The 20,954-nt window shown below is 40.1% G+C and overlaps 1 protein-coding gene across 3 annotated transcripts in view; it reads left to right on the top strand.

Annotated features, from left to right (window-relative positions):
* The window catches only part of plcb1l (phospholipase C beta 1-like), a 125,043-nt gene that overhangs the window by 97,216 nt on the left and 6,873 nt on the right, over positions 1-20,954 (top strand). The window contains exons 14-33 of one of the 3 annotated variants that reach the window (XM_084954320.1): positions 2,281-2,455; positions 4,222-4,308; positions 4,759-4,829; positions 5,058-5,154; positions 5,244-5,328; positions 5,905-6,029; positions 6,139-6,293; positions 6,379-6,543; positions 6,965-7,064; positions 7,746-7,850; positions 7,936-8,051; positions 10,661-10,790; positions 11,184-11,237; positions 11,552-11,771; positions 13,108-13,276; positions 15,401-15,477; positions 15,565-15,654; positions 15,810-15,867; positions 16,059-16,145; positions 17,076-17,100. In XM_084954320.1, coding sequence (XP_084810446.1) covers positions 2,281-2,455; positions 4,222-4,308; positions 4,759-4,829; positions 5,058-5,154; positions 5,244-5,328; positions 5,905-6,029; positions 6,139-6,293; positions 6,379-6,543; positions 6,965-7,064; positions 7,746-7,850; positions 7,936-8,051; positions 10,661-10,790; positions 11,184-11,237; positions 11,552-11,771; positions 13,108-13,276; positions 15,401-15,477; positions 15,565-15,654; positions 15,810-15,867; positions 16,059-16,145; positions 17,076-17,100 — 2,191 coding nt within the window. Of the gene's footprint in view, positions 1-2,280; positions 2,456-4,221; positions 4,309-4,758; positions 4,830-5,057; positions 5,155-5,243; positions 5,329-5,904; positions 6,030-6,138; positions 6,294-6,378; positions 6,544-6,964; positions 7,065-7,745; positions 7,851-7,935; positions 8,052-10,660; positions 10,791-11,183; positions 11,238-11,551; positions 11,772-13,107; positions 13,277-15,400; positions 15,478-15,564; positions 15,655-15,809; positions 15,868-16,058; positions 16,146-17,075; positions 17,101-20,954 lie in introns of those variants that run through there. The other 2 variants (XM_084954319.1, XR_014802814.1) reach the window with 2 other exon arrangements.

The raw sequence follows: 20,954 nt of genomic DNA on the forward strand, positions 1-20,954 counted from the left end.
CCATCTGGCATGGAGTCAGTTGTGTATACAGCGTATCGAAAGGGATATCAGCCTGATAAGCCCACAGGGACCGGGGCAGATAGGGTAATACAGCTAGATGAAATCCAGCTCAACCTAGAGTGAGAATTAAGAGGATTAAAGTTTTCTTAGAAACTTGGGCTTCTACTCCATCTCCACTTTACAAAACTGTCAATCGCGTCCCACAATGACGACTGGTGATTTTCTTTTATTTTCAAAGTAAAAACAAAACAGTTTGAAAGCTTGATTCATCGTTTGTTTTCTTGCTTCTCTCACTATGCTGACAATGACTGTGTTGGCAAAAAACATTTTCATTGTAACTGCTTAAAATATATGAAATATTTGAAGGAATTAAACAATTTGTCTTGCGGTTTGTTTAATCTTGTTGGGGCTTAGTTTTAAGCTGCAGACAGACTGTAACTGGCAAGGCGAGATATACACGCACACATAAGCAGGCCAGAGTGAGAATAATGTGGATGCAAAAGTTATAAACTGTCGGAGCTGTAAGGAGGCGAGTAAAATAAATAACCATATCCCAATAACTGAAGTTAAAAAACTTTTACATAACAAAGACTTAATTACTTCCTCTAACATGCGCTTGCGGGTCATGCAGCATTCCTCTCCGCCTTCTGCTCACATTGTTTGAACATACAGACCCGAACATTTAACAGTTCATCCCCTGTTAAAAAGAAAGCAGCATTTTTTAAATGATTTAAGACTCACAGTCCCTCAGTGTAAAGATACTTATTAACACAGTTGTACTTCCCTGGAAGTATTATTGGCAAAAAGCACTTTGAGTATTAATAGTAAATTTACACATTTTGAGGAAATTTTAAAACATTTGCTTAAATTTTGAAGAACAATTTGACCCAATTCAAAAAAACTTTCTTCCCTTTCTTATGTTACATCCAGACCAGATACTCTTATCATACCCAGCATGCACTTGGAACAAAATGCTAAGACTATTCCCTTCACTGAACAATTTCTGTTTATGTAATGTGAAATTGTCTTATTGTCATATGTCTTATAACAAATCAACGTAACAAGCAAAATACAAAAAATAGTTTAGGGAGAAGGAAAAACTGAAAACTTGAAACAGTTGAATCTAGCTTATTAAACGTCACAACCGTTGCTCTGAAATATCGTGGAGAAGATACGCCATATGAAGCAACAAAACAAGGAAATACTTTCTCACTTTACCACTGGTATGATACTGAGGCTTGAAAGTGGTTAAAGGTGGCCAAATGGAACTCTTCACTTTCTTATCACAGCTGAGCATAATTGTTTTCGACATTTGGGGGGAAAACCTCGATTGAGTTTATTTCATTAGGCTTTGTGCGGTGCATTTGAGTTCAATCAGGATTACTTGCCCCATCCAATTTTGCTTTTCCTCCCTGGTAACTGTCAGTGAGGTGAATGCAAACAGGATGGTTAATCTTTGTCGTAAGATTTCCCCCGCAGCAACATTAGCAGAGCGTAGATAGACATGTGCGGAAAATAGGTCACAAGAAGGAAAATCTTGGCGTTAGTTGGTGTATGAATCACTGTTTTGTTGCTCTTGATTCTCAAGTTGCTCAAGTAAAAGTTTGATATGTTTAAGTGAGGTTATGTTTATAGTTGATATGTTGTAAACACAGCAGTTTGAGCATGTACGTGTGTGTTTATTCTGCATCACTGGTGAATTGCTCAGTAGTGAAATATTATTATCCCTAAACACTGTGATCCAAAAGCAGCGTATCCCATAAATAAATTGGAGATGTAGCGACTTTCTGTCCAGCTCATTTGAGAGTGTGTGTTTGTGTTTAACGTTTAGTTTCCTTGCAGGAAGCTGATTAAGGTGTTGCAAGCATAGAATTTTTCAGCTATAACATCAGCCGAGTTTATAACACTCACAGCAGAAACAGTCATTTTTTACTAACCAGCTGCATCTAACCAGCGAACTCTTCCTTAGAGGATTTGAAAAGAGTAATAGCCACAAATTTACATTTTAAGTGGAACACTCCAGTAAACAACTTTAGTGTTTTCATCTGGTAATTAGCTAGTTTGTCAAAAAAAGAGAAAAAAACAGCTTAACTGTGATTGCACTGTAGCAATCTTTACCCATAAATTAGCATTTTGGAGCATTTGCTCTTGCTCAAATTTATATTTACAATTTTAATCAGGAAAAATAACTCATCATCCAATATATCTGAAATTATTAATGTAGGAAAGCACCTTTCATTCATCTATAACTGCATCTTTCTCCTTCCACATTCCCTCTAGTTGGAGTCTGGCGTGCCGTTGCCCAGCCCGATGGAGCTGATGGGAAAGATCTTGGTGAAAAACAAAAAGAAACACCACAAGACAAGTGGAAGTGCAAAGAAAAAACTCTCTGAGCAGGTTTCTAACACCTGCAGTGATTCTTCCAGCGTGTGTGAGCCCTCCTCCCCAAGCGCAGGTACTGCACCTTTAATATAATACACACACACACACACACATGCACAAATTCCACTAACAAAGCCATCAAATCACAATGGGCTCACTGAGTTATGATATTTCAGATGTGTAAACGCTAGCCTAACCATCTGGGTCCCTCTGTACTGTGGACCAAGAGCTCTGTGCCGTCCAGAAACTGAACCACTGGAGCAAAACAGTGCTATTGTTTAACATTCATCACTTTCATGGCCCTCTCCATCAGCTGAAGGTATTATTGGCTGTTGCATGCACTCCCTGCAGGCATTATACATTTAAACCGGGGCATCTTAAACACTGGCCAGTTGTGTGTGAGTGTGTATGTATAAAACACTCTATGCTTTTTGCTGTAACTGCCTAATATCAGTCCTATTTGTTCATACGTTTGCCTTTTCAGTTGTGTACTACATACGCACTCGCAACAGCACCAGGTCAGCTTTGGTGCTAAGGGATCTCAAAGTATGCCAAAAAATATCCCCCACAGCATTACACCCCCAGCCTGAACCGTTGATACAACGTAGTCTGGATCCATGCTTTCATGTTGTTTATGCCAAATTCTGACTCTACCAGCTGACAGCCACAAGAAAAAATCGAAACTCAAATCTTCTACTGTACACTTTTGGCGAGGCCGTGTGAATTGTAGCCTCAGTTTCCTGTTCTTGGCTGATAAGATGTGTGCGGTGTGTGTGTGTTGCTGTCCATCAGCTTTAAGGTTCGATGTGTTTCTTGTTCAGAGATGCTCATCTGCATACCTTGGTTATGACGGTGTTACTGACACCTTCCAATCACCACGAAGCAGTCTGTCCATTCTCCTCTGACGTCTAGCATCAACATGGCATTTCCTCCCGGAGAGCTACCGCTGACTGGATATTTACTCTTTTTAGCAGCAACTCAGTGCTTTGATGCATGTAGACATGTTCAAGACAACCTGGGTCAATGAATGTTTTGATGAATATGGATTCTCCATAAACCCTAGAGATGGTTTTATAGGAAAATCCCAGTAGATCAGCATTTTTTGAAATGCTCAGACTAGCCTGTCCGACCCAAGTTCAGAGTCATTTAAATCATTTTTTTGATGCTCATTTTGAACTTTAGCATGTCATCTTGGCCATATCTATATGCCTAAATGTATCAAGTTGCTGCTGTGTGATTGGCTGTAGTTATGTTATGTGTATCATTTGGTTGTTACAAAGGAGTGAGAAATTAATGGAGAAACACGAACCCATGGCCCCCACAGTGAGAGTCTAGGGCACATTTTGCTGGATATCCATGGTCCTGTAATCAATCACTTCTATCCTGATAAGTATGGAAATTATTTGAATCATTTAAGTCTAACATGGACTGACATGGTAGACTGTTCTCACCACCATCATCTTAAAAACACCAGGGTCCAGAGTCTGGGAAAATCAATAAGAAGCAAACTGGAGCTCTGGTGGCAGGCAGTGGCCAAACATATAGTGTTTTGTCTATTTATTTAACATCCATCTACATATTCCAGTGGACCAAGCAACATGTCACCTTTAGTCTGCCCTGGTTGTTGAGCCTTAAGTTCTTCTTAGGCTAAAACACACTGCCCCCTGGTGTTGGAAAGTAAGCAGTACAAGTTAACAGTCAAGAGTTATTTTTAACTGGTATACACGTTGTAAAATAACCTTTGTTTTTGAGATGATTTACTGAGTAAACTAAACAGTAAACCTTGAACTGAAAAATATGAGGATGATCTTCAGTGAGTGCTTTGTTTTTAAATCGCAGGTTCCACCAAAGAGGAAGTGGCAGATTCCACACAGCCCTCTGATGGTACTGAGCTTACACTGAGACCACAGGGCAGAAAGTCTATTGGTGAGTCCATGACCTCAGATGGAGACTTAAATCTTTAGTAGAGCCCTCATTAGGCCGGCACAGAAGCTATAGGTCAGACAATTACACCGTTAAAATCAATTTCCTCTGTCAGTGCGACCTCGGATTCAGTGGGAAATCTTAAGCAGATCTCTCATTATGTGGGTGCAGAGGCTGGGTCAGCTCAACCAAAACAATATTGAAATTCATTTCCTCTGTCTATAAATTAGCCAATAAATTAGGACCTGCCAGCATGAGCCTTACTTGTGTCGCTGTTTTAAATGTAATGGAGGCAGTCGTGGGCTGTAAATGAAGACCATTTAAAGACAGACGGCTCCGTTCGTGTTTGTGCAACCTTTGCATTGATTTGGCAGAAATAAAAACTCAATTTACACTCATTTCAGCTTTGTTTCATGCATTTCTCTGCTATCCTGTCTGTGCCATGCATTCTAGGTGAAGTGGAGGCCGAAAGCGAGGACGAAGATGATGATGATGATGACTGTAAAAAGGGATCAATGGATGAGGTGGGTATCTTGCAGGTGACAGCCATCGGTTCAAATCCTGGTTATAATGGAAACAGACTGTTTAGCCTATATGTGCTGAGGTTGTCCTCTAGTGTATGGTCATGTCTCCAAATTGTGTGTCTCCAAAATCAATAAAAGCTTTGCAGAAGGATTCTAACAGACTTTTTTGGTAACGTTTCTGCTGCTTTGTATTTGTACGTTTTTTAATATGTGTGCTTCCATGTGTAGGGCACAGCAGGCAGTGAGGCATTCGCTACAGAGGAAATGTCCAACTTGGTCATCTACATCCAACCTGTCAAATTTAACAGCTTTGAGGCTTCCAAAAGTCAGTAACAACAATGAATACTGAATGTGCAGCAACAAACAGATCACTGTTAGATAAGCTGACAATTTTATACCGCTCTCAACCCACAGAGATCAATCGAAGCTACCAGATGTCATCCTTTGTCGAGACCAAAGCTTTAGAGCAGCTGACCAAATCTCCTGTAGAGTTTGTGGAGTATCCCTATGGTTATACCGAAGCATCTCTCTTTCTGTCCTTGCTAAGATCAGAATTTGTGCTTCAGTGTCTGATGCCATGGTTCTCAGCTGGGTGAGGAGAGAGTTGTTGCCTCAAGTAGGGGACTCTAAGTATCTTGAGGTCTTGCTCACAAGTGCAGCGATAGAGGAGAGGGATATTTATATCTGTTGTGGTGTCGAGAACGTCATGAGCTGTGGGTAGTGATTGGAAAAATAATCACTGCCCATAGTTACACGAGAATAAATGAACTTCTTCTGAGAGTGTCTGGGCTCATTTTTTGGAGCTGATGGGTGAAAAGCTCAGAGTAGATGAGCATAGGTGTTTCAAGCATAGATGAACTGAAGAATAGCCTGTTATTTCAGCCTCATTTTACCCCTTCATAGTAGACAAAGGCTGAGTGTGTTCCTTTTAGCTTGTTCCTTAACTTGCTTCTGTGGATTATGTTGTTTGTGAGTGATTTTGGAGTAGTAATCCCAGCAGATGTTTAGTAGCATCACTTAGAAAGTATTTTCAGATGCAGGTCATGCAGTCTTGCCCTTAACAAGCTCTGTTCAGATACAACAAGCTGCAGCTGAGCAGGATCTACCCTAAAGGCACTCGAGTGGATTCATCCAACTATAACCCTCAGCTGTTCTGGAACGCAGGCTGTCAGCTGGTGGCTCTCAATTTCCAGACTATTGGTGAGAGGGAAGCCCAAAACACATTCCTTCACATTGTAGAATAAACTAAAACGCTCTCACTTTTATGTCATTATCCAGGTTTAAATATGTTCCTATCCTCACCCCACAGATTTATCAATGCAGCTCAACCTGGGCATGTATGAATACAATGGGAAATGTGGCTACAGACTGAAACCAGAGTTTATGAGACGGCCGGATAAGCACTTTGACCCATTTACTGAGAGCACAGTGGATGGGATAGTAGCCAACACACTGTCTGTGAAGGTGTGTTTATGTTTGTGTTTTGTGTGTATACGTGTGTGTGTGTGTGTGTAGCTTTCTCTCTGTATAATTACATTTTTCCTTCCAGATCATCTCAGGCCAGTTCCTGTCAGATAAGAAAGTGGGCACATACGTGGAGATCGACATGTTTGGTTTACCAGTGGACACAAAGAGAAAAGCATTCAAGACCAAGACCTCTCAGGGCAATGCCATCAACCCTGTCTGGGAAGAGGAAGCCATTGTTTTTAAGAAGGTGAAACTACGGCCTTGTACACACGCAGTGGTAACATTAATTCCAATCATAGACTGTATATGCAGTGTTCTTGGTGTACAGCCCATCAATCCTTTTTCATTCCTTTGAACTTATCTACTAATTCACTCAAGGGATTTGACTACTGTGGCTATCAATATGCAGATATTGATAGGTAGCTGTAATGGCTATATGTCATAAAGCTTGAAAAAAACTTGTGGTGTCATTTACTTTCCATTTTGACATCTTTAGATAATTGAAGCGCTAACGCATTCATATTCAGTTTATACCTATGGATTTAAGCAGCAAAGCCACAGTTAAAAAAAAGGTTGGCTGCATTAATCTTGACCATCTGCTTCCAGTTAATAATATAACAGTAAAAACAATTTGTGTGTTTTATTCCCATTCATAATATTATTCTTAGGTTGTCCTGCCCACGCTAGCATCACTGAGGATAGCAGTGTTTGAGGAAGGAGGGAAGTTTATCGGACACCGCATCATTCCTGTGTCAGCCATCCGTCCAGGTGACAAAACTTTGCACTTATTCAGCATAATTTCACACATAGGTTGGCATTTGGTCAATATCAAAATAAAAGTAACTTATATTAGACTTTATATATTTATAATACAGTTTGATAAATCATGAAACATTTGCATAAGCTTTGCTTTGCTCTAGAGCCTGACCGATATTTCTGCCCCCATTTCTTGGTATGCCAATATCAGCTGTTGACTGATTTACTGAATTTCCCGGAGGAACCCACCCGAGGGATTAATAAAGTTTCATTTAATCTCTAATATATCAGTATCTGATTTTAGAACAGCTGATAAATGCAAATTTAAAAAGAACCAACCATGTTATGACTGTTGATATTGCATAGTTGCTCGACCAAAGGCCACTCTACAACTTCCACGTTGGCACTTTGTGTGGAGCAAGTAATGCACGACTTGTTGTGACAATAGAACAAGATTTATTTAAACTGCATTGCCATTATTGTCTCAGTAGGGACTTATAAATAATTACATGTAACAGTTTTAGGGAAATCTGTGCATATTTCATGTCTGTGAAAGAAATGAAAAAATATTGTTTCATTACCAGATATCTGTATCAGTCTTAAAAATCCAGTATCGGTCCAGCTGTTCTTTGCTTTGATGTAAAACTGTTGTTTCTGGAATGATAGAATTAAAATCTAACTCAAACCTTGCAGGCTATCACTACATCAGTCTGAGGAATGAGAAGAACCAGTCCCTGACGTTACCTGCTCTGTTTGTGTATGTTGAAGTAAAGGACTATGTCCCAGACACATTTGCAGGTAAGTCAGGTGATCGCAAGAAAGAAGAAAAACAGAAAAAGAAATGTGGTTTTTTCATCATCACTCTTTTCTTCCCTGTCCTCAGACGTCATTGAAGCCTTGTCCAATCCAATCCGCTATGTCAACCTGATGGAGCAAAGAGCCAATCAGCTGGCTGCTCTCACCTTGGAAGAGGGAGGGGAGGAGGAGGGTGACAAAGAGGTGTGTGTGTGTGTTTGTAGTTCTCTCTGCATCACAGGTCATCCAACATGTCTCTCTCCTCTGTACTCTTTGTGTTCATGCGTAAAAAGCTTTGAGGCCAATAATCAGTGGCTGATGAGATGAGCGGTCTCTCATCCAGATGGGCACTCTCCTCGTTATGAGGAAGAATCTGGTTAAGAAGTCAAAATATATCATGGGGAAGGTGAGAAGATAAAGGGAGCAGAAACAATTTAGAAAGAGAAAAGCGTAGAAGGCTTTTTAATACCATCGCAAGTGCTTTGAAACCCACAGCCATCTAATAGCACTAGTGAATAAAATGATGGATTATTAAGCACAGCACCACAAGTCCACACAGATACTATCAGCAGACTTTGTTTGGAACAGTTTTTGTTTCTTGGTCACCCATGAGAGACTGTATTTCCAACCACAGCTATAGCGTCATTGCAGCAGCATCAAGTCTAATATGGCATCGATCTGCTAGATATCACAAATCACCCCTGCGTATATTACCACTGATTCTCAGGGAACGCCTTATTTTATGCCTGATGTTTTTAAGAAAAAGGCCAGCCTTAAAGTACATGAAATCCGAACAGTATCTATATAGTTTTACCTAAATAATATCTTAAATGCAGGTCTGTGTGTTTAACTGTTGTTTACAGTGTTTTGAATGATTTTGTGATGTATTGTGACTCAAGTAAAAGAGCAACAGTAAAGCACTGGAATACTTCCTACAGTGCTGATGAAAATAATTTCAAAATTGAAACACAGATAAAACCTGTGATAGATAAATAGTGGTGGGGTGACCCTTAAAGCTTACATAAATACAGAAGTTGTTTAAAAAGATGCTCAGAAGTCAGTGGAGTTTACCGTCAGGTCCTTAGGTAGTTGGACAGAGACACAGTTTTTGTCATTTTGCCTCTGTACACCATCACAGTCTATTTTAAGTTATGAAGTCACCCACAAACCCACAATTCCACATGAATGGAAAGTCCTGATGTGTGAGACTGTGTCATGAGGCTATGCTGAGTAGACTGAGGGGCGAAGGGCCTGTAGTACTAGGGAGCTGTGATCGCTTTGCAGTGTACCTGACCTCTAACTAGTGTCTTAATTGTAAGTCTCCTACTATAAAGCCTATCTACACTCACCTTAGCTGTGTTAATGTTATTATTTTATCGTATTATCAGTCTATTAAGATTGTACTTTGTATGCTGTAATGTTTTATCTTTCGCTCCTAACCAGGAACACTTAACCAAAATTTTAATTTTAGCGTACTTCCTTGACTGTGTCATGAGATGTGATTGAAGTGCAGACTTACACAGCCCTCACAATGGTTTCATACAAAAGAATCACCAAAGACCAAGACTACTGTTTAAAACATTGCAGGTTTAAAATATTTTAGTTTCTTTTTTTTTGCAAAAATGCAACTAAACTTTGTTTACAAAGATGGTATTTCTCACTTTAACCCTGCCCCAGGCAATAACAGTACAATCTACTTCACACATTAAAGCACGTAGTGACCAACGATGCACAGTATATACACGCAGTATAGACAATCACACAGTTAAACTAGAGTCGGCAGTGAGCTTAAATTTTAGTACAGGCTCCAGTTTGAAAACAACTTAAATGGCAAGAAGCTCAGGATTCTGCTGCTTCAGAAAATGTGGGTTTTTTTGCTTTGTTTCAAAGTGACAACCAAGGAAATATTAGATCACAGACAACTCACGCTAACAGGGTCATCAACAGTGCAGCAAAGGGAGGAAAGAGGGTTTTACTGAAGTTGTTCATTTGCAAGTAGGGAACTGTTTGAATTTACTCAATGGAGACGAGCACGAGTAATGTAGGTGCCAGTGTATCAGGTAACAGACACAGACTTAATTACTGAGGAGAGATGATTTCTGAGACTGGAATGAGGATAAATTTAGGATGACAGACAAGGCAGGACGGAGTTATCTGGGGTTATTAGGAAAAGGGGACCGGAGAGCAGGGTTGTTCCTGAAGGGCTTCTTTGATCTGTTCTGCCAGCTGATATGATTACCCACGAGAATGGCCAACAGAGAGCTGTATCATGCTGTGACCATGGAAACAGTGACCGAAAGAGGCAGAGCACGGAGCGCGGAGCACAGTGTGGGGAGATAAGTGTAGAGAGCAGAGGGGAGAAAAAAGGGAAACATTCGGTTAGCATGACAAAAAAACTAGATCATTTAAAATTGCATTAACCTTTCAGAGATAAGAGCGTATAGGCCGACATTCAGGCAGGCCGACAGGAAATTAAGATCTGCTGCGCCTCAGCACAGGAAACCATGCTGAGAGTGGGTTACCAAAGCTATGTCTACAAACTAAGCTGCACGACACAACAGGTCCAACAAGTGAGTTCTGAAAACAGGTGCAAAGGAAGGAGTTACTCCTACTGTTAGACTCAAGCGTCTGGCACACTGGTTTATCTTTTTTGTTTTCTTCTTTTTTATATTGTACTTCATATGAAGAAGTTTGGAAGTATAATTCTGCAAAATGGAAACATGCCTGATTTAAATGATATTTGGGATTTAAGTTGTTCTGCAGTAGTTTTACTTTGCATTTGCTTAATCCTGAATGTTTCATATGATGCACAGGTGGAGACATTAAGTGATGCCCCCTCAGAATCAAAGGATCAGAGGATAACGCCCGCTGAGAACGGACTGAGCCACACACCCACTCCCCCCAAACCTCAGTCGCTGGTCAGCCACCAGCCTCAGCCTGCAGGTACTAAAACAGCGTACCTGCCTTCATTATCATCATCATCGCTACACGTCCACAGTCAAAAAGATATTCATGCCTGAAAGGCTGACTTTGAGTAATTTTGTACATTTTTCATATCATTGTGGTATATACGAACAATCTTAAATTTAATGGAATCTGGTCAAACTAAATGTATTTGATTAATGTACATTTAGTTTATACCGAGCATATTTTCCTTTCTAACTAATTATTTGAATAAGTAAATCTTTGATATAATCTTGGGGAATATTATTTTTTCTTACTGTCTGACTTGATTTAATATATATAACAATGCATTAGATAAATATAGAAATCGCTGTTTATATCCAGTTTACTGACTTTACTTCCACTTTCACTGATCCTGTGAATTCTGAACAGGCTCATTAAAACCATCAGTGAAGACTGAAGACATCATCCAGAGTGTTCTTACGGGTGAGCTTCTGATTGCTAGATCTATAGTGATTTTACTGATCTCTGTTCCTATCTTTATTTGAAATCACTTCTTATCAAAATTAAGTATTTATTAGACCTTTTGACTTGATTTGCAAGATAATAAATCCCTGTGTTGCCCATATTAAGGTCATATTTCTTTGTTCAAGGATTAATTATTCATGGTTGCTTTTGCAGAGTAACAGCACTTTAATATTATGGCCTTCCTTGGCGATGGGAAACAGTATAGTAAACATATAAAAGTTTGTTGTACAGTAGTTTATAATTTTTTCATTAGACCTTTCTCTTGTATTTAGAACTGGAGGCTCAGACAGTGGAGGAGCTGAAGCAACAGAAGGGCTTCGTTCGGGAGCAGAGAAAGCAGTACAAGGAGATGAAGGAGCTGGTTCGGAAACACCACCGCAAGACCAGCGAGCTGATCAAGGAGCACCAGGCTCGTGTGTCAGAGCTGCAGAGCCAGCATCAGCGTCGGCGCTCTGCCCTGCAAAAGAGCCATAAAAGAGATGGTAAGAAAAGGTAGGTGGCCTCCTTTTCTAGTGTTCAGTTCTACTTTTTACTTTTAAGTCGTCCCCTCCTGCTCTGTGTCTTTAAAAGAAATCCACTAAAAACACATCCATGCAGTTAAGAAGAATAAAGTTACTTTTTTTCTATCTCAGCTAGCTACTCCCATGTAGACTCAGTGTTGTGTTTCAACCAAAAATACAATTAGTAACAAGCTCTTTTTTTCCAACATAAAAGCTACTTTGCTCCCAGAGCAGGTTGCTCCGCATGTTTGATTTGGAAGATTTTCATTTTCTTCCTGACACATCTCTAAAGGGATTTGTTTCTCTCCTGGGATCAAACTGAGGATCTTTTGCTTGTCAGGCAAATTTGTTAACCACAACACTATAGAGAAGTGTGGAGTCAGTGGACATGCCAGACCACATAACCGATTTAAGAGGACCCAGCAGTGGCACAGCCCTGATGAGCCTCCGATTCAACCTGTGTCAAAAGTGCAGATTTCTGACTATATTCCACTTTTTCATTTTAATAGTGCTATTTTGTGAATTGTATTGAAAGTTTTCATGTAAGTCCTAAACCGCAGAAATAGACTGAAACTTACAAAATAACCACACATGCTGTTGTGCACACATCTTACTGTAAATACCACAGAAGCTTTTTACATATTTTATGAGGTGATAATGATTCTGTAAATGTAAAAAAGTAAATGCAAACTCAATATGCCACACCACAGTGGAGTGCATACAGTACTAGTTAAAAGCAAACACAAGTATTAGTTGCTGAGCTGTTCATAGAATTTTAATGTTGCTTAAGACTTCCTCCAAGTTTCAGACATGTTCATGTCCAGAACAAGTGTCTATATCACAGACTCCACCTGCCCGGTCATCAAAGTTTTTACCATCACTTCCTGAGAAAGTTCTCTGCATGAAAAGAATATTTTAATGTGCAGCAGACATGTGGTCAGAAATTTAAAGTGAACCCATTATTCCTCTCCTGATTTTCGTTCACATTTTCTTTGTTTTACATCAGCGCTGAATAATTTGCTCACAGAATATTTTCCCCAAATTCTTCATCTTTTGGCAAATGTGAGAGCTCATTTCGGACAGGTGATGAACTGAGTTGCTGCACCAAGGCCTAGTACAGGAGAAATAATCATTTTTTATTATTTTCCACATCACGCAAAGGTAATCTAGTAGGTCATGTAAATAAATTTAGGAGTCAGAAGTGAGCATTATAGATTAGTAATGCTCTAATGATTCTAACAGTTACTGCATAAGATACTCTGCTGCGATTGAAGTATCTATCTTAATTTGTGCATGTTTTGTTTGTGTGTTCGCACGCATGCGTCCAGTCGGTCTGAACAATCTCTGTCCACACTGGACCAAGAGCTGTGTGACCTGGACCAGGAGTGCAGCCAGAGACTGGCCGAACTGAAGGAACAGCAGCAACAGCAGCTCCTCACACTTCGCCAGGAGCAATACTACAGCGAAAAATACCAGAAACGAGAACACATCAAGCAGGTACTTCTCCTCAAATCCGACAATTAATTATGTGCAGATGTGAAGAAGACCCTCGTCTAGACCTGTCTGATACTGTGTGCTTTAACTTCACTTTTCACACAGAAAACTTGAAAGAGTCAAGCATATGCAGCATGCAACAATACTGTGATGTAAGGTGCACATGTGGACATCACTACTAACTTTCTTGCTTCTCCAGTCTGTTCGAATGGCACGGCTTCTCAGTCTACACATGTGGACTCGATGAATAAACCAAGTCTGTAAATAAAGACAGTAATCCCCTTTATGACTTCTCATCATTATTCAGGCCAACTTGATCTGAATAAAACTTAGATGAAAACAAAAATTATGTTCTGTGCAATTTTCATTTGCTCCCAGAGCGGATGTCGCTGCGCGTTGCAGTCATTTGGCTGTAAATCACACAGGCTGATAGCCGTAATCATTTAATACTCTGGTGACACAGTGTGTAACACTTTGAGATGGAATCACTGGCACTGCCAGAGGAACATGTGAATGGAAAAATTACAAGGGAAATGACTGTTTAGGAAGTTTTCCTGGCTCATAGCTTTGGTTTCTTTCCCTTTGAGCTGCTAATTCAGCTCAGAAGGAAAAGGAAATAATTCAGTGCAAGGAGCCATTGATCAACGTTCAAGGGATCCTTTGAATTGACCAGATATAGTAAAATATGCGTGAAGAGAGGGCAGGAGAAGGTCATACACGTTCACATATTTGAACTGTGAATCGAATAAATAACACTAATTGCAGATGTGCAAATGTACAGGCTTTTAAAACTCTTTTGGCACATGCTCTTACAGGGACACCACGCACCACTTTATTCTCTATAAGATATCCCTGATCTCCATTCCCCCTTTTATTATTTTCTGGGACTGCTTTTAAAATGCCTTTTGAATGCACATGCAAAGCTTTAGTTCAGTTAATTCCGCACATATTCCAGTCAAAACAATTTTGCAACCTTACTTATAATTATCAGTAGATACACACTGCACATAGATGAATGGGAGATTGAGGACCTAAAGTACTAAGTGATACAAATTAGGTTGATGCTGCAGTATCCAGAATACACAGGTGAGAGTGGAAAGTTTTGCATGTGAGCTTTAATAATGTGATCTATCAAGATCAGTGCATAACAGGCTGAGTAACCTACCAACTAAACAGTGTAGCTCTGTTTTTCTGCAAAAACAAGACGTTAATTCATATTAGTGAAGAAGAATTCTGATGTAAAAGTCTTGTTTTTGTTTAGTTTTTTTTTGGCACGCCACTCACAGCTTTGGGACATCCGTTCTGATAACGTCTCATCCTGGCAATGCAAATAAATGAAAACAACACTCTTAATGGGAAGTCCAACAAATACAAATGCAAAGGGATCAGCCACAAAAACAACCCTCTCCATGCTTTTCAGTCAGAAAATTGAAGCTGCATATTTTGTAGTTTTTATAATGCTAAAAGAGAGATTTGGACTGCAAGTGCTCCGCCTATTTATAGGCACCACACCAATTCTGAAACTTGTCTCCATACTAAGCTTGTATGCCCGTATGGACATGCGCTCCTATGCACTTTCCCCAGATAAATAATTGCCAGCTGTTGTGTTCTCACATAAACTTCTGTAATATAAACAAGCATGTTCTGTATGTAAAACTGGGATAAACAGATCCCACACACAAATAGGAGCTTGCACTGATTTGTTTTGGATAATGTGCTGACAATCTCCAGCTGTCCTAAAGCTCAGAAAAGCAAGTGCAGACTAACCACAGCATGAATGCTGCTGGGTCATCCCCCTGTAGAATATTCCAGTCTTTGTTTTGCTGCCTGTGCTCAAGCTCTCTTGTGTGGCATGAAAAAATGAATGTATTCTGCTCCAATACCCCTGCGCAGTGAGCAGAGCGCAGGTGTCAGAAAAGTTTGTCCAAGCGTGGAATTAAAAAAAAAAAGAAAAAAAGCTTAATGGAGATTGTTGTTTACAACATCTAAATGTTGTTTAATTATGATCAGAACTACAGCAACGGTCGCTTCAGTGATATATTATTTATGAAATAAACGATTAATTAAAAAGCTGATGTTTTCTATCACATTTTTCTGAGTTTTGTTCTCTGTTCGTTCTCATCCCAGTTGGTTGAGAAGCTGACCAGTATAGCAGAGGAATGCCAGAGCGCTCAGCTGAAAAAGCTCAGAGACATCTGTGAGAAGTAAGGATGGATACAGCACGCACTCTTATTCACTCAAACAAACAGAAATCACAACATTGTTTTTTTTAATTGTCCTAACGTCTACAGAGAAAAGAAGGATCTTAAAAAGAAGATGGACAAGAAAAGGCAAGAGAAAATCAATGAGGCCAAATCCAAAGACAAGAATATGACAGAAGAGTAAGTGTGTATTTGGAAATATTAGGATTAATAAGCTGTTTCTATTTGGGCTTGGGTGTTTTAATTGTTTGACCACTAGGTGTCACCGTATGTTAAATATTTAGTTCAACTCTGACTACTTGCTTGGTTTGACTGATGATAAATCCTCCCCACAGAGAGAAGCTAGAGATCAACAGATCGTTTGTCAATGAGGTGGTGCAGTATATCAAACGGGTAAGCGAGCAGCGATAGAGCTGTGGCGTTACAGAGCACTTAGAGCACTGAAAAATGGTGCTCTTTTTGCAAATTTGAGAAGATTTGCCTGAAATTTGCATCTACTTTATGAAAAATTCACTTTATGATATAATTACCTTATACTGTGTGTGTGTGTGTGTGTGTGTGTGTGTGTGTGTGTGTGTTTCTAGTTGGAAGACGCCCAGAGTAAAAGACAGGAGAGGCTACTGGAGAAGCACAAGGACATCCGCCAGCAAATCTTGGATGAGAGGCCAAAGGTATTATCTTGACCAATATGCCAAGTAAATAAAATCTAAAATGCAAAAAATAAAAGTCAGATATTGCTCAAAAGAAGGCTTGTCAATCTATGTCTGGGCGTCTTCTACATATCTATGTATATATGGTTTCTATATACATATCTATGTATATATGCAAACGAAAACCTAAAAACTATTACCAGACGGAAGAGCAGCTGAAATGATGTAAACACATCTCAGCATTGCTGATGTGCCCCCTTTGTCCCACATTAAGGTTGTTGGGATCTGGTCACCCTGTGCGTTGGTTGCAAGGTTCACAGCACACCTTGCAGTCTTTACCTGTGCAGATAAAATAATTTGTAATTAGTAGAATAGTGCTTTTCAAAAACTTGAAGGCCTAGGGGTGCTATAAAGAGTGAATGTAATAATACATGCATATTTGACATAGATGAAGGCTCAGTTATTTGTTTCTTGGTGCAGGTTTTGTAAAAGTTGCACAAAAAATATGTATGTAGTCTGTCTCCTTTTGGCCTAGTATGTTCAACCACTAGATGGCAACCTGCACCAGGCTTTAGTGCTGCACTGAATGGGTGTGCTATAATATATGATGAACGTTGTGGTGTATGAAGATTGTATTTGTCTCTGTTTTCAAAATGTATTATATGATCCCTTGAATCTTTATGCTAATATGCCACCCAGAATTTAAATATCACTACTGCTGGTTGATGGATGGTACTGTGAATCACAATGAGAAAGTTGTTGGAAAATATTTAATTGCCTTGCCGTGGGTGCACAATTCCTCAGCTGTTATTAGTGTGCTTCCTGCAGGTAGGCTGTGATGCCATCATGCCACTCTTGTCAGTAGTGAAGTGGATACTCCAGCATTTTCTTGCAATGCTCTGTCTGTTTGAGTTGCAGTTTCCAACCATATAATTGTCATTGTGATTGTAGGATTATTGTGCAGCTGCGGAGCATGGTAAGAACTTTGTTGCATCCCAGTGTTGACTACTAACATACCGTAAGTGTGGCAGTATTAATATGCAAGCTTGTGCATACACCTGGGCTGCTGCCCAGCCAAAAGTAATTGTGCATTGAATGAGACCCACAGTGCATTGCTGTGATGAAGAATGCTGCATTAGTAAATTCAAGCAAACGTGTCATTGATTGCAGGCAAGAGAACAATGTGAGGAGAAGCAGATTGGGCTGCGTGTAGTGAGATCACACTCCATTTATCTGCTCAAAATGAGTCTAGGCAACATCGTCTGTACACAAATGTAATTACAATTACACGGTATTTGTTGTTTGGCTAGTACTAAACACAAACATGGGCATTTATTAGAGTCATCTTCTTATTGAGCTCTTGCTATGATTTAGATTTTTTTGATTATCTAATGCATCTAAGTTGTATTACAGCAGCTGTAGTATTGCACAGAGAAGTGTCACATGGGTGTGTTGCTCCTATTATGCTTATACATCTTTTCCAATGAAGTGAAATGACAGCAGGAATTTACCGTGTCTGCTCAGTGTAGTTTTGTTTTGTTTTTAGGCATAAATCAGAAGTCTTTAGTTGGAGACAGCTCCATAACCACCCACACTCAACGTGACAGCTCCTTGTTCCTTTGAAACCACTCGGAGTTGAGTGTGGGAGGTGCAGCACTGTACAAACATCCAGCCCAAAGACTCGCAGGTCTTCTGTGTCTTTCCATAAAGCTGCAGTAGGGAGACATGAGGAGAGAACGGCAAGGCTGAGACATGATTGTCGCCTCGTAACTAACTCAGGCTGTTGAACTTCCCTCCTTTTCATGAGGTCCTCTATGATTTTAATTTCTGGAGCTTCTTGTCAATCTGAGTTCAGTAACAGTCAGCTCTGATTTGAGTTTTGTCATCCTGTGTCATCGGGGTCTCATCGACACTGAAGTAGCACAGAGATAGAGGGACAGTTTTCAGAAGGTTGTTTTCTTTGTTGTCACTTTTGTGTTTTCTGTTACTCTTCACTCATTGTTTCCCCACAAAGCTGTAGCCGTATCCACCCCCGAACACAGTGTTGCAAACTATTCTCCAAATAAGAGTCTGCACCACCTCAAAGTTAATCTTGCCTGCAGAAATCTATTATGTACATAATAATCATCCAAACTGTGCAATAGCTGTTCTCATGGAGTGATGGTGATCTGTATGCGGGATATGCCGATGTCAGGGGCCAAAACTCTAGCGACAGCTCGCTCAAGATGTGTGGGATTGCATTCTTCAGTACCTTTATAATAAATGTACTACAGTCTATGCAACATGATATCTCCAAAGTGTGCTACTCAGACACATAAACACAATGGAAAGACTTAAGGATAGGATGTTAAGGGCTCCAGTGGGGATATATTCAAGTCTGGGCTAATGCAGAACTACATTTGTAGTGTGTTTCCATTGTGGTATGTATTTATGAATCAGAGAGAGGAAAAGTGCCCCCTTTCATACAGTTCTGACCCAGTTTCTCCTCTTGGTTCAGAAAAGCTACTAATGGACATGTTGAGCTGAGCGACTTGCTACAGTAACATCTGTACATGTGCAGCACATGTGTGAGCTCACATACATGTGCTATACCGAGATAAAAATTAGCTACAATATTTATGCAGTCCTGTTAAATCTTGCTTAGGATTTGATTTTGGGGAGATTTGTTGCTCTATGCTTTGACTTAAGCAACTTGTGCTGCTGCTTTTTCTGCTGCTCTTACCTGCTGGTAGTATGAAGGTCATGTACTAAACTGAACGAGAAGCAAGAGACAAAAAGAGAGACATGACGGGTTGTGTCATCACTCCCAGCCTGTGCACTTAGGTGTTACTGTCCTGTTAATGATCCAATCAAAATAACCCCAGGAGTCAACAGTGCACAGCACGCTGGCAAAAGGCATTTCCGCACACTTGAAGGCTCTATATCCTGGCCTGCTGCTTTTTTCTTACTTAAGGCCACACGGTCATGGTCACATTTGCACCTCGTCTTGTTTATGTTCGTTCCACTCGATCGCACCCGATCTTCTAAAACTTACTACTTTGAGTCTGAAACCTGCGTTGGAGCTGAAGATTCAGATTGATTCTGGGTGTGACTTCATACCCAGATTTTTTGTTTATGTGGATGTAGTGTGAGGATTCTAGCCTTCGTTTTATGATAGGAGCAGACTAAAAGCTTACCAGGGCATGTTGTAATTACTATGTACCAGTCATCCCTTCACACCTTATTTGGCTGTGAAACGAGTATGAAACAGTCAGAAGGCAATATGTTTCACAACATGGTGCGTTGGTGTACGCTTGCGTATCGTTCGAATTACATCTTTACGTAGGAGAAATGCTTCTTTGTTGCCTAAACGAAAAAAGGAGGAAAAAAATATCTTATGGTGTCTCCCTCTGTGAAAGCCTTGAATGCGCACACACAGACACACATGCATTCGTTCAAGAAGCAGGAGTCCTGTGCGGTCGCCATGGAAACTCGGACCCCCCCCTCTCTCTGCCTCTCATATCCTCTTCTATCCTTCATGACTCTCTGCAATCTGTTAATTTGGAACCAAGTCTTCGTGACGCAATTTCAGGGATGCTTGCTGGAGGTAGAAGAAAGCAGCAAGAGGAGGAGGACGGGTGAGGAAAGGGGAGGGAGCAAACAGGTTGGAGGAGATCATGGGAGGGCTGGAGTTGAATAGGAAGGAAGCTGGTATATGGCCTTCTTCTCTCTCCCTCTGTCTCATTCTATGTCCCTCTGTCTGTCATTGGGTGGTGGGTGGCCACCACGTTCCCTCATCACAGACTTTGATCTGCATCATCTCTCTCTGGCGAGGTTGCATCGATAATGCACTTTTTCCCACACAGACACACACACACACACACACACACACACACTTAGAAACATACAGGGAACACTGAGTGCAACCCACAGGCAGTGAAGTAAAATCCATTGTATATGTGTGCGTGCGCATACATGTGGCACGCTTGGTTAATCTTCTGCCCTATTATGCCAGCTGCTATTTTAGATCAGTGCTCGAGTGTTCATTATGTATGCCCACATGTGCTAATGAAGCTCTCTCGACTTGTGCTCTGTCTAAGGAACGTTGAAACTTTTCCTCTCAACAGTACGGTTTGGAGGACTCTGGAATCAACATCTTAAACTTTAGCCATTCTGCAGCATTAGAGAGGAAGGAAAAAACAACAAAAACACTGTGAGGACAAGGCAGTAAATAAAGTTCTAGATGAAAGTCCATTTTAGTAGCTGGTGTGTTTTAGGCATATTATAAGCAAAGTTTTGATTGTTTAAAAATTGACGAAATTTTGGCAAAAGTTTCAGTGTGTATAATTTATAGACTAAAATAATCAATATAAAAGCACGGCTGTTAATCAAGTACTCAGTCTGTTGTCTTAACACCACATTTTACATTACAGTGCTATACACCTCAAAGCCAGTGTCAGCATACACAGGGTGAAATATACTATTACTATATTCTTCAGCAGCAGCTGGGTTTAATGCCACAATAGTCAGTGTTGTGTAGCAGTGTGATTAACCCATAAGAAATTCTTGCAAATTCTAGCTCTGTGTTTTGTTTTTGGTCCCTAGATTTTTCCCTTTTTTTTTAACCATGTTGGTTGACTCCCATTCCCTACAACTTTTTTTGTGGTTGCTGCATGCAGCTGTTATCTTTAAAAAGCAAGATTTTTCCCCAAGGCATTGGGAGAAACCACAACGGAGCTGAAATTGCTGGTGAATATTAGACTGCTGTTATGTTTCAATTTTCATTATCTCCATGGAAATTACTGGGTAAAAAACAATAATTTTCTGCTGAGTTGCATATGGCCTACAACA

The sequence above is a fragment of the Perissodus microlepis genome, chromosome 15, assembly GCF_051167445.1.
Source record: "Perissodus microlepis isolate ML-2025 ecotype Zambia chromosome 15, ASM5116744v1, whole genome shotgun sequence".
Classification (NCBI taxonomy): Eukaryota; Metazoa; Chordata; class Actinopteri; order Cichliformes; family Cichlidae; genus Perissodus; species Perissodus microlepis.